General features: G+C 40.2%; 1 protein-coding gene across 6 annotated transcripts in view; it reads right to left on the bottom strand.

Annotated features, from left to right (window-relative positions):
• Positions 1 to 14585, bottom strand: part of HECW2 (HECT, C2 and WW domain containing E3 ubiquitin protein ligase 2) — a 377612-nt gene that overhangs the window by 55237 nt on the left and 307790 nt on the right. For all 6 annotated transcript variants that reach the window (XM_037848573.1, XM_037848571.1, XM_037848572.1 and 3 more), the window contains 2 exons: positions 3408 to 3491; positions 882 to 991 (listed from right to left, as the gene is read on the bottom strand). In XM_037848573.1, the coding sequence (XP_037704501.1) occupies positions 882 to 991; positions 3408 to 3491 (194 nt within the window). The remainder of the gene's footprint in view (positions 1 to 881; positions 992 to 3407; positions 3492 to 14585) is intronic.

A 14585-nucleotide genomic window follows, 5' to 3' on the forward strand; every position in this document is an offset into this window, starting at 1 on the left:
TGTGTTCAATGAACAAATTAATGGACCATTTCCTGTTTGTGGTATTCAATTAGGATGCAGCTTTATTATAATAGCAATATGGGAAAATATATACTATATATCAAAGAAGAACATCTAGCAGCTTTTAGCAACACATATGGAATTTGGATTTCTATTGAAAATCTTCAAATTTTGATAGCTATTAAAATGTGAATGATACATTGCTATAATAAGGATAAATAGAGCTGATATTCCATCAACAGCATGACTACCTTGCTGTAGGAAAAGAAAAACCTCACTTTGGCTGCACTTTCTATCATTTGTTCATTTGTTCTTCCATTCTCTTCTTAATTTGTATCATACCTCTTTCAAAAATAGTTTGAACTTACAAATTTTGGTTTGTTTCCTCTGTCAAGATGTTCTATATGTCCATGCATCTTTGTTATTCCTATCCAATGCAGTCAGTGAATATTGCAGGGAAAGATACTCAAGTCTATTAAACTATTTTTTTATTCCATATTATTTCTTTACAGTAGAATTTTTTGTCTATTATCCATCAAATAGGTCTGTTAACCAGAACTTTTTAAATCCAAAATGCTAACATAGTATTTTGTGCACTAACATTTTCCAAGATACATCAGGCACTATGTAACTTTATGAAAAGTAAATTCTATATCTGAATGTCACTACTAACATTTATCCTCCTGGTCTGGAATTTCATTATCTTTCCATCAAAATGAATCCCCATGGAAATAAGGCAGTTTTAAGAGATGATAAATCCAGGCAACATGTACCTGTGCTAACACTGAAAATGTATCCAAAGCGTTCCCTCTCTTAAGAAAGAACGCCTGACTTGAGGGCTCGTTCCCCAGAGCGCCCTCTGCAGCAGCACATCTACTCACCTGGAGAGTTCTGAGGGGAGGACACGGGGGAGCCGCGGGGGGACTGACAGTAACTGGGGTAGAGTAAGGCATGTGGAGGCACATATGACATTATCTCTTCTTCAAATAAACTGGGGAAAGACAAGAAACAAAACGTGTACTTCAGCTAAAGAGGTGCAGGAAAGCCTAGTTTCCACAATGAGTAGGACAGTTGATCCCTCATTATAAGTCATTCCCTCCAAGGTCCAGTTTATATCCCAAAGGGAGCACCTGTCACCTTTCTCCTACAGGTAATCCTTGGGAGAAAATGGTGGAGACTTCCAGCTTTTGTGAAACGTGGTTATCTGCCTTTTTTCCTTCCAACTTCAGACAACACAATTTCTATTTTACTGCTATGGGTTTGAGTTTAAATATTTGTTTGAAAATAGTTCCTGAGGTTTTAGATTTGGAACTAATAGCCAAACACAGTGGACAATGTTTATTAAGAACCCATAACTATATTCTATATCTTTGTTCCAAGAATTATACAACAGGGTCCTTTCAAAGAACTTAGGATTTAATTAGAGAATTAAAAGCAAAATAAAACAAAATGCCTGCTAAATAATTACACCTCCTAATTAATTAGCTCCCTTGTTTACCCTGAGTTTATACTGTTTTTCAAAGGTTAGGATTTTGATCTTAGATTATTTGATTGTCTTCTTTCTACTACATTTTGAAATTTCTATTTTTAATACTGTCCTGGAAGATAATGACCAAGGGACCTGAGATCTCAGACATTTTACTAAATATTATAATAAATAAAAGTGCTACTCATAATAACCTAAATTACATAAATGCTTGACAACACAGGAAAACAAAATAAAAGAGGGCACATGTGCTTTTCATTGAAAGGTAGAACTAGGTTTTCTTTTCCTCAAACTTGACCAAATCTATAAACCTGTCAGAAAACATTCAGTAGAAGTGGCAACAGTAAGACAAGGATTCCTAGGGTTATAGCATTGTTTCTTGACTAGGGGCAATTGTGTCTTCCAGGAGGTATTTGGCAATATTTTAGGACATTTTTGGTTGCCACTACTGGCCGAGGGGAGTCTATTGACATCTAATGGGTAGAGGCCAGGATGCTGCTAAATATCCCATAAAGCACAGGCTAGCCCGCACAACAAAGAATCATCAGGCCCCAAATGTCAACAGTACTGAGGTTGAGAAACTCTTGAGTTATAATAAAGCAATGACAACTTGATTATTCTTAGCCTGGTTCTTCACTCACATGTAAACATCTGCTAGGTCACTAAGGCAAAAGCATTTTTAGACATGATATTTTTCAAGGCCACTGTTCAACTTAACTATAAAAGTTAAAACATAAGGAAACAGAAGCAGCTTATTTTTAATAACAAACTAAGCCCTGAAAATGCAAGTTCTCTGACTTTTCAATAGCCAACAGAATAATATGAACTTAAAATTAACTGCTAAGGAGAGTTCCATGTAACAGTTGATGCCACAAGCGTCTAGAAACCTAAAGCTAGAAGAGTAGGAATCAGTACCCTCTCCTCAGACTTCTAGGCCTGTGTCCCTTCCCTCCATGATATTTATTCTTTCCTTTCATTATAACCAATACTTAGAAATCTTTCACAGCAACTGCATAGTAAAAGAAAATAAAACTTTTGTAAAGCACTTTAGTTTTACAAATGTGGCAAGTATCAAGTGGGCAGTTAGAAATGGTCAGGGTCAAGATCAGCATGAGTAACACGAATGAGGTTGTTATCACTCTGGGATAAACAAAACATTGTCTGAGTGGCTTGGCATGACATACCCTTTACCCCTCTGGAGGTTACAGGGGTAGGTGCCCCAACCACTGGGTAGAGCAAAGCTTTATTGTACTTTGGCCTGCCTGCATTTGAGGGATACTAATTAAAAATGAGAAGGTCTTTTGAAAATGATCAGTTTCCCTTCTAAACTACTCTAAATTTAAAAACTAAAGCCAATCTAACCACTGTTAGGAAACAAAATAAAATCGGTCAGTTTTATGCAAGGTCATCAAGTTGGCAGTTGAGTGAGTACCAATGACCAAATTTCAATTCTCTGATCTGATTTTTGAAACCTAAACTCTCTAAACCATAAAGTAAATAATGCCCTGAGCCAGCAAAAGAGGACCAAGCACATTTTGAGAAAAAAAAAAAAAAAGGTTTTTACAATAATGCAGATATGACCTCTGTTCTACTCTGAAGAGGTACTCCAGGTATACTTGACTCAGATGCCCTTCTGTTCCATTCTGCGAGTGGGAAAGTCTATTCATTAGCGTCTATGACCTTTCGCTTCTCTAAGACCAACTCCTTTCCCAGCAAGGCACACAAGTCAAACAGATACCAGGGATAAGAAACATAATCTGAAATGAAATATCACTAAATCAACATGCTAATCTTCAACAGTTTTTCCATAAGTTTTCAAGAAAAAGGAGACATTGTTAGGCTACCAATATTTGTATATTATTTCCTAAAAGCTCCATAATATCTGATGACAATATTTACTTCCAGAACTAGTGTTACATACCTCAGCAACATAACAAGGTCTGCGTCACTTGAAAGGCGCACCAGTCCCGGGGTCCCTTCAGTGCGGATAAATTGGATCTTCTCCCTATTCAAGCAAAGATACAGCTCAAATATATGTGATGGACTTTTGACACACAATTCAGTGCTTTAGGTACCATTTTCGTAAGTGGTACATAAACTCACAACATTTTTGGTACCTATTTTGTGTGGGATATTCTGCTACACCCTAGGAATATACATCCCAGGGAGACATGGTCCTTGCCTTCAAGGAAGACCTTGTGAGCATCAACATATCCCAGTTCTAAGGGTGGGAAAAAAAAAATTGTTATATTGCTTCATCGTTTTGATGCCCAAATATTACTATAGGTAGTAGTACCACCCAACCAATAAACTCGTCTCTGCTTTGAATTAAAGCATATTGTGGGCCTAAATTATAAGCAATAACATGGACCATTCAGGCTGATCCTGCTATTCCAAAAAAGGAATGTATAAGGATATGCAGCTATTTTCCTAAGAGTATACCTTTAAGTTGTGTGTGATGAGCTCATCCCTACTTGGAAGCAGATAGTCTCTGTGCATTATATATTTAACATAAAAGCATATGGCTCTTCTCTCAAATAACTAAAAATCTGAAATACTTTCGGCTACTACAGTTAGTGAAACATGTGTGTATACCTGTGCAAATGTAAACAGACCTATCAAATACAACAATGTGAGCTACTTCTAACATAACTGTTTTATAGATATGTAATAATACTAGTTTTTTCTGTTTAATGAGTCATCTTCATGTTACTACTTTTAACTCCTTACGTGAATAGACTTTTAATAAAACTTTCCCAGTTGTTTTCCCTCATTTACACTATACTATGTCAAAGAACATCATTATTAATTTGCATAAGATGAAGAAAAATATAAGCTCATAAATTATCTATTGGTACTGAAAGCATTATATTTGATTGGACATAGACTCTAACACAGATATGCAATTTTATTCTGAGTACTAAGGACAATATATTCTATTATGATTCCTGCACTATGCAATGATTTATCAATCTCTAATGTAGGTACTTATTTCAACTTTGTTCTTATCTATAGGGTAGCCTGTATTTCCATTAGGTATTTTCATAAAATTTCATTGCATTTTATATTCTAAAATTATGAATTGTTTCTTAAGATTGCTTACATCTTGAAGGCAGTGAGGCAGAAGGAAGTTTTAATTGTCCAGATGAAAAATTCCCTAATGCACAGAAAAGCCAATTCATTTGCTCCCAGCCACATATACTTCCAGGAAAGAGGCACTGGAGCATGACATCTGATACATACCACACCACTAAGTACTTTCTTAAACTGAAGTTCACCAGGAGTGATTAACAGAATTTGGTCTTCAGTTTCTTCTGGCTAGATCCATTTAACCCAATATGTTAATATATGAAACATTTAATCTTTAGTACTGCCAAATTCTCTTTTCCATCCTTTAATGCCAACAGTTACCTACTAAAAGACAATAAGCTATTGAGAATCAAGTGGCAGACATGTATGTAGAGAAACCATTCAGAAGAGAAAGGCCAGACTCTCTGCCTAAGGTTATTTCAGTTTGAAGGCTCGAATCAGGCAGAACATTTTCCTTAAAGTGATGCAATCATATGTCTGAAGCATGTGATGGAAATCAAGGCCAATTATCTGGTGAATGATTTTTTTCATAAGAGATATAAAAGTTGGCTTAAAAAGTTAAAATAGAGAAAAGTTATCTTAGAGAGAAATGAACAATAACTTAATCAAAAAAAATAGTCTTGTAAGGGTCGGTAACAATATGCTTTGATCTTGAAGAATCAAAAGCTATCTCCAACAAATACCCAGTTTATCTCCCTAGCCTATCAACACAATGAATCCAGGCAAACGAAACAAAACCAAAAAAACAAACAGGCCGAGCACTCTCCCCAACTTCCCTAACTGGAGCTATACAGAAAAGGTGAGTGATGGTAAAGTTATAATTCCCTGGAATGGGGCTTGTATGTTTCCTGTGAATAAGAAAAACATCATAGCTTCCTGAGTCACAAGATGACAGAGTAAGGAAAGGGAAGGGGGAAGGCACCAGAGGAAATATGCCAACTGGGAAATTTTCCATCACTTTCAAGATATTAACTAGCAGGCAGTAAAGGCACCTGGTTTGATTCTTCAGGTAATAACTTACCAGAGGCAGGCTGGGACGAGTTGTCCACAAGGTCAGCTTATGTATCACAATGACAGGCTATGGGTCATATACTTCCAGGAAAGAGGCACTGGAGCATGTCGTCTGATACACACCACACCACTAAGTACTTTCTTAAACTGAGGTTCATTCATTCTTTCAGCAAATACTTTCTGAGTGCCTACTATGTACCAGGCATGGTACCACACACTGGGAATCCAATGGGAACAAGATACAGTCCCTGTCTCAAGGAGCTCGTGGTGCAGTGGGAGAGAGAAAGTCAATGTACAAATTCCAGCATTATGTGAAAATATTTAAATTATGGTTTTGTTCACTTAACTGAACCAGGTTTAGGCCTTATATCCTCCCTTAGTCTATAAAGTCCTCTTATGCTAGAAACGAAGAAGGCATTCATTTATTGACTGTCAAGAGGGCAGATCAAGGCTGAGAAAGAGAGAGGGGTGAGCAGACATCCACAGAAGTGTCACCAATCTTTTCTGAGAAAAAAAGCAGGAACTGCTTCTTGATAATCAGTTGTTTACCCAATATTCTACAGACCAGTGTTTCTCAAACTGGTGTCCTTGTCTACAAGAAGTTTGCAGACATTAACTCGAGTTCTAGAAGAATTTTTTAATTCTGTAATTTCACTTTGATGATCAAAAATGTTAATAACAATATAAGCATATTTTGGACAATCTGGATTACAACTTAGACTAAATATTACCATGTGACTTCAAGTCCCATGCTTGCATTTACAAGGCAGTTGGTGGGAAGTGACCAGAGATGACTTGAAAATTTTCATCTATTTATTTTTTATTAGAGCAGTTGTAGGTTTACAGACAGAGAGGATCTTCTGAAGTGTTGTGTTAGGAAGGAGGCTGCTTGCCCTTAGGTTGGCAGGCCTTGAAGAGATTGACACACACACACACACACACACACACACACACACACACACATATATAAAACAATAGTTCCTGTCTGCTGCTCATGCATAATTCTTTTACCAATTAAAAAGTCAAAACTCTTCTTTAGCAGTGCTAATTTGCATCATGAAAATGAAGTGAGGCTAAATAATGAATTATGAAAATTGTCATAAGCTAAAGAGAAAATAAAAGAAGTGGGTTTGAAAAGTAAATTATGCATTTATGCCAAATAAAGATAAAGAACATCATGGCTTATTCCAAGAACAAAAGTTTTGCAATAGTTTAAAAATAGAAAAGTGGTGATAGAACCCACTTATCTCAAGGTACATTCAATGATATATATTTTCTTCAGTATTGTATTTGACGGTGTACTGTTAAATGAATTAGCTCATAGAGACAATGAATTAGATAAAAATAAGCTTTTGAAGGAAAAGTGGTTAACATGATAATGTCAGGGAAGCAAGTGTTGAATTGTTAGATATAAAATCAAAAGAATCAAGCCCAGCACAAAGTGAAACAAAAAGCACAAAGAAATCTTTCCATTAATAAAGGTATCAACATTGTCAGTTTGGCTTTTGTAAAACAAAATCTTCTCACATTAATCCTGCAAATTATCAAATGCTATGGATTTTTAAAACTTTTAATTTAATTCGTATACCTTTTGGTTTCACAGTCTATAAAAGCTGTAGGCATAAGTTTATACATATATTTATACACTTTTAAGCTTCATTAAAGTAAAAGTGGTTAAAATAAAAATTGTAGGTTTTCAATATTTATTTTCATTTTAGAATGGTTTCAAACATAACAAGTTTGAGAAATATTGTTAAAGACACAACTGACCCTGATTAGAAGAACAGGGAAGGTTAAGATAGTTATTCAAATTTATTTTATAAATTTTCAGAGTTAGAAGAAATCTGTGTCAGGCCTCTACTTTCTCTCTTTATGAAGAAATTCTATTCAATTTTAGGGGTCTATAATGAAGATTAAGATTATATTCAAATAGCATATGTTGTCATTCGACCCTCTTTGCATGAGTACGTTTCTCTCTCTGTGTCCCCGAGAGTACAACAGCACTTCCCATTGCACTTTCTTATATACCACTTGGGTAAAACTTATGTTCCTTTCAAAACATAAGTTTCCTGGTACAATTTATTTTTGAAATGTGTGTCTCTTGAAGACAAAAGCCCTTTCTCCTTTATCTTTGTGTTCCCCATATACCTAGCACTGTGCTGTGCATGCAGTGGGTGCTTAGTAAAATAAAAACCAGGCACATGACCAATTAATGCCAGAATAGATTTGGCTCTGAACAAATTTCCACAAGTTTCCATTCAGTGTTTGGAATAAACAATCTCTACTGTCATTTTTGATTGTGGCAAAGAAATAAAAAGAGAATTAAAAAAGCTGAAGTCAGATTATTTACTAAAACCAAATCCATTAAGGAATGTACAAAGACACATAAAGAAGCAATCTCTTAATTAATTAATTTTAATAAGATGCTGAACAGTATAGCAACCACTTCAGTAAAAAGTTGCTGGCTATTGCTGTCTCTCACACTCCCCTATTTGGACCTTTGTAACCACATCCTCCAGTGAATAGAATCACCCAGAAGATCAGCTCTTGCAGAAGATCATTTGAGGACAATGAATGAAGTCTCAAGACTGGAATTCCCACAGAAAACACTATCACCGAAACCAACCAAAATTTTGGTGAAGTTAAAGAGGAGCACGTGTTCAGAAACAGTCAGAAGCAGCAATGCCTCTAAACCACAAAACTCTGGACTGCAGACTCTGCACAAGCATGGTTCCTGTAATAAATATAGATGCTTATAAAAACTGCCTGAGGGCAGTTTTGGAGAAATGCCCTTGACTTTTAGTTTTGATTATTCACACTCATCATTACTGTCATAGGGCACTGTATGACTTGAATAATGGAGCCAAGCAATAGAAAGATTCACTTTCCTTTCTACCTTCCATTACGTATTTAAGTTTGGAAATTTAGGACCATTATAGCCATATAGTTCTTCTGGACACAAAGAAGCGACATGAATTAGTCACATGTTTAGGAGCAACATTTGTTGTAAACGGATATAAATTAGCTCCATGCATCTCATCATGACTCCAACAAAATACAACAACAATCCTGTACAAATCCCAATTTACATTCCCTTCAGGTATTCATTCTTTAAATACAACCTGGGTATACAATTTGAATAGTGGTGAACCTACTAACTGTTCACATCTTCAGGACTCAGAGGTACATAGGACTAAAGAACTGGAAAGCACCTTTAGTCCAGTTGCCACATGTAATCAACAATGTGACTTCATCAAGGTTATGCAGCCTGATAGTGGCTGTTCAAAGTACTAGAACCAATGCCTCTAGACTCAGGATAATGTACGCTTATTTTTATAAGAAATGGGCAGTCACTTTCCCTCCTCATTTCTCATTTCTACCAGGAACCACATTATTCTAAGGAATCTGAAACTACAACTCCTTTCTATATAACAGGGAAAAAGACAAGCCCAATGTAAAGAAAAGAAAGTCTCCATTCCTAACTGGTGAAGTCAGAGTGCTTTCAGAGGCACAGAGCCATGGACTCTTCCTTCATCTTTGTTCTTCTATTTTCTTTCTGTACGTGTGTGTGACTTCCATAGCCATCATGTAGAGCAGGTAGCTAAGCAGACTGCTTCTGTCCCAGGGCCTGGCCAGGGATAAGGTTTGGAGGAAAAGGCCCCACCTGGGCTTTGAGCTAAACTGTAATTTGTAAACCTTATTCTGTAGGAGTTTTGCATTTGGGCCATCGTGTAACAGGCTAGAACATAATAAAGTGGTACCTTTTGTTTTCATTAGCCATGGTTGCTTATACTAGAAAGAGGAGGGATAAGGGGTGGTAGGGTAGAATTTGGGCACTCATGAGTCCTCTAGCTCAAAGACATCTAATAACATCCATCCAATCCCACAATTGCCCTGAACACACACACACACACAATAGCTTCACCACCTCAGTTACATCACAGCCAGTAATAAATGAATTTGAGGCCCCTTGTCTCTTTAAGGCACACAGGCTGGCTAGAGGTCACCACTACATTTATCTTGACCTATAGGAAGGAATTCACCCCCTAACATGGGAGAAAATGGAAAGACTGGAAAACTGGAGAAACTTAAAGGGTTACTGAACTCTCTGCCTGTTTCCTCACCTTCAGAATGCAAATAAAATATTCAGCATGGAGCCTATTTCATAGTAAATATTCAATAAATTTTAACTACTGAGTATATTATTATATAGGCCTTGCAACTACGTGAGCCAAACTAGATGTCTGGTGACTGACTCCTTTTTCTGTTTCTCTTGTTGGCTGGTGATAAGTTGTTCTAATCAGGCTAAACCTTGGTTCATTCCAATAATATTTATTGAGTACTTACTATAAGATGTCATAGATAAGATACTGGCCTCTCTATAAAACTGAAATAATGCCATGAGTACCAAAGAGATAATATAAGTGAAGGCTATAAATTTCTCAAAATTCAACAGATAATGGGAAACATTATTCTTCATAAAGCAAAATTATATATAAATCAAATCTTTTTTGGAGTCTAAAAAATAAGGGTGGTTATTGCATGTAAAAACATCCTGTTATGAAACCCGACCAAATGGCTTTCCAACAGCATTAATATTCTGAAGAATTAATATCTAGGATACACTGGAACATATAATTAGCTTCTTCAAATATATACATCAAAAGCCTATATGCATCTATAAATTAGCATGTCTCTTCAAATGAAAAAAGAATAGCAGTTATTTCTCTCGTAGAAGACCTTGACAGGGTCTAAAAATTGGTGTTACTTACTGTTCTAGATGGCAAAACCCTAAATCTCTCATTAGATCTATGAGAAGATTAGCTACCTGTGAAGAGATTTTAATACACTCTTGAGTGGCTTCTGAAATATTCTCTTAATGTTGCCACGAGTTTGTGGCCCTCGGTAATTTCTGCTGAATCTTGAGCCAGTAGGTTCAGTCCTCTGTCTAGGCATGGAGCAGTCAAGGCTGTTTGATTGCATACATGTGAAAGATTTTAGAACAAGGTTTCCTGTAGGAAACAGTGTGAGCACAGCACTATAAAAACCTCCTACAAAGAAGTTAATCATGGGACTGAAGACACCGTAGCTGCATTTTAATTATGTCCACAGAAATACATGTTTCCATTCATATGTATGCTCTGTCTCGGGGATAGCGGTTTTGAGAATCAGAGTACGTACATGGGTAAATTACTTTAAACAGCCCTTTTGATACAGTAAAGAAGTGAAAGGCAGACTACTAATATAACATTAATTTAAATTTATTCTATGCTTACCATGCTTACACAGTGCCAACAGCTTTCAATACATAACTTCCTTTAGTCTGCAAAAGGACCTGGCCTGTTAGAAATTCCGATCCCCAAGTTACAGATGAGGAAACTATGACTCACAGGGGTTAAATGCCTCATTCAAATTCACCTGGTGAATACATTGCAAATTCAGAATTCAAACTTGGTCTGTCTGACTCCAAACCTTACCTCTTAAAGTCTATACTCTACTACCTTCTCAGAGCCAAGAGTGCTGGTCTCTTGGTCAGAGATAGAGACTTCTAGCAGGTCTTTCCATTGGCCATTATTATGTGGTATCAATAATTCAATAACTTTTACATTTAATAAGTATCCCTATAAAAAATGGTCCATAGGAACATGGGAGTCCCAAACCAGATTTTTTATGATTTAAATTTGGTTCAACAAAGATCAGATATTTGTTTTGTTGGTTCCAGATTTCTCAGTTAGCAGTAACAAATAAGCAGTGGACTATGAGACCGAGTTAGGTAGGTCTTAACAAGAAAAGGCATAAGGATTGGGTGAAATAAATGCTTGCTATTGTGAACCAAGTAACTCAGAATCTATCTGAGATTAATATTTCTAGCCCAATATTAAAAGTAGAAAAACATTTGCCAGGAAGGGAATAAAAGAAATAGGTCAGAAGTTGTGGAGAGCCGTCTCCCGGGACGGGCATAGCGCATGCGCTGTAAACCTGCTCCAAAGTCCCCCCGCCCATCGAATGAGCCAAGATGGCGCCCATATCCTGCTCCCGCTTATGACGTGCACACTCACTATTCCTATCTGCCAATTGAGTGCATATGCGCGGCGCTAGATCATTGGTTATGAGTAGAGTACTTAAGAGTTTGCCCAAGCGAACCTCGGGGAGACAGCCCACTAGGAGCCGTACCTGACGGCCACATCGAGGCTGCTCTCTGGCGAGGCACTCTGCCCCGCGTGGAAACCTGTAACAGAGAATGCTTATCTAGCTTCAGTAAAAGACTTGCTCTCGCAACCGCCGTGTGGCTCGAGTCGTGACTTCCAGCCAGGTCAGTTTGCGTGGTCTGCATCTCTCTCTCTCTCATCCCTTGTTTCTCCCCTCGCCGGCCGGGGAACAGGGGTCGAGCGGGGCGGCGCCGGACAAGTGGTGGCCCGTACGGGGAACGCTCCTCCTCCTGCCTCGCTCTCGACGGTCCCTCTGTGAGGAGAGCAGCGCTGCGCATCGAGCTTACGGCGGACTTCCCGCGCCTGATCAACGCGAGAAGGTGAGTGCGTCTTATTACATGATAGTTAGGGCCCGTGGGTTTTCAGGTGACCCCGGGGGACTCGGAAGAGCTCTCCGAGTGACTGAAGTATAGTGCCGACTGCAATCATGGGGCAGTCCGGAAGTTCACCTCTCTTAGCTCCCTTAAAGAACCTTTTGAAACAACGGGGTATCTCAGTCAGGAAAAGCTCCCTTCAGCGTTTTCTTGATGATGTTGATACTTTTGCCCCTTGGTTTGCCTGCACCGGCAGCCTTAGCCTACCCTCTTGGATGAAGCTCGGTCGCGACATAGACCGAGCGCGCCAGACGGGCGTGTGTATGGACCCGATTCTAGTACCCATATGGGAGACCGTCCGTGCGGTCCTTGAACTAGAATCGGCTGCCGGCCTAAGCCCGTCCTCTGCCTTGCAAGAAGCACGGTGCGCGCTCCAAGAAACCCAGTCAGTTTCGTCAGCGGACGGCTCCTATAAGGGCAAACCGCCGGAGTCCAGTGACTCTGACTCAGAGTCAGATAGCGATACTGACGAGGAGGCGGAAGCATCCCCGCTAATTGAGTGGGAGGAGCCTCCCGCCACACCCGTGCGGCCTTCCGCCCCGCCAATGTCTACCGCTGCACCCCCAGGGACACCCCAGCTCCCAACTGACGCCTTGGGCGGTCCCACCAAAGGACCTCGCCGAGAGCTCCCTCTAGTGGCCATGCCCAGTAAATGTAATTATCCTTTGCTGCCAGACCCGGAAACCCCGATGGGCCGGTCAGGGGAGGGGCAACCTTTGCCGTACCCCCCGCCCGAGTACACAGGCCCTCAGGACCCTTTGCCATTAGGTAGTGGTGGGAGACATTTCTGGAGATGGAACCCTTTCACAACATTTAGACCTTTTGGCATGCTGGGTGGCTACCAGCCACTTGAGCCGCAGCCAGTCTCAGAAATGTACCCGGTTATTATCAATCCCCAAGGTGGCAATCAGCACGAATCATATGATTACAAACTATTGAGGGAATTGAGGCAGGCCGTCCATCAGTATGGCCCCAATGCCCCTTATACCTTGAACATGATCGAGAACCTCTCTGCTCTAAATCATACACCCGCAGATATTTTTCAGCTAGCCCGTGCTTGCTTGCCGTCAGGCCGATTCATAGATTGGAAAGCATGGTTTGAGGAGTTAGCTGAAGAGCAGGCCGCAAGGAATGCGGCGGGGAGACGTGGCGGGTGGAATGCTGACATGCTGTTGGGGAGAGGCGCCCATGCCCAGAACCAAACGGGTTTCCCACAAGAGGTCTACGCCCAGATCTTCCGCTGTTTTGTGGGTGCCTGGAAAAAGCTAACAGGTAAGGGAGAGGCTCAGGCCTCACTCAGCAATATACACCAAGGCCCCACAGAACCATTTGCGGATTTTGTAGCCAGGATGCAAACCGCAGCTGAGAGAATCTTCTCAGATCCAGGAGTAGCAGAGACTGTGGTTAAGCAAATGATTTTTGAGCAGTGCAACAAGGAGTGCAAAGTTATCCTGGCACAAAACAGAGCAAAAAATTTGACAGAGTGGGTCAGGCTCTGTAGAGATACTGGCAGCCCTTTAACTAATGCAGGTCTAGCTGCCATGCTAGCTAGCTCCCTACAGGTGGCTACAAAAAGCCCGAGAACCTTAGGGGCAAAGTCTAACGGGTGCTATGGCTGTGGCCAATCAGGGCACTTTAAGAGAGATTGTCCCAATAGACGTCAGCCCCCTGCCACTCAACGGTTTGGCGAACCAGGTGCAGTAACCAGGCCGTGTGGCCGTTGCCACAAAGGCCCTGACCCGGTGCTCAGCTGGGCCAGAGGCTCTGTTTGTGTATTTCCCCAGGAACCAGGACGTCAACCAGTGTGGGTTCCGGAAAGACTGGTGAGAACCGTGACATCACCTGAAGAAGCCAAGGAACAGCTGTCAGAAACGCCAACGAATATACAACCTGAACCATTAGACCAAGCCTCCGACCCTGCTGATGATGGCGACGACCGACAAGACGATAATAGTAGGACTGACCACCCCGCGGTTGCCCAAAAAGAGGATCGGTAACTCTGTTCTTTGCTCTCCTATAGCAATCCTTCTAATCTGCCTTTTTCTTTTTTTAGTGGAACTGTGGTAGCGCAGGAGAGTGGTCTTTGGGGCCTGTGGCATCATCCCCCGACCCTGGCCCCATTCTCTGCTGGGTCTCCCGCCTCTCCTGTGTTTTTCACTCGTACCCTGTCTCTAGGTCTCCACCACCTGCCTTCTGACAGAAATATTTCCTCCACAAGCTTCAACGAGTCCTTCCCCCTCACCAATGACACACTGATCCTCTCTTTTGCTAACCTCTCTGTCAAGGTTGTCAACACCACAGTTGCGGCGAATGCTACTTGTGAAACTGGTAATGGCGAGTTAAGTAAGGGAGTCTTGCTTGAATTGCTTAACGTTACAGGGAAGAGCCGCCAGTCTTGTGAAGGGATCTTGAGTA

This window comes from Choloepus didactylus, chromosome 9 (assembly GCF_015220235.1).
Source record: "Choloepus didactylus isolate mChoDid1 chromosome 9, mChoDid1.pri, whole genome shotgun sequence".
Lineage (NCBI taxonomy): Eukaryota > Metazoa > Chordata > Mammalia > Pilosa > Megalonychidae > Choloepus > Choloepus didactylus.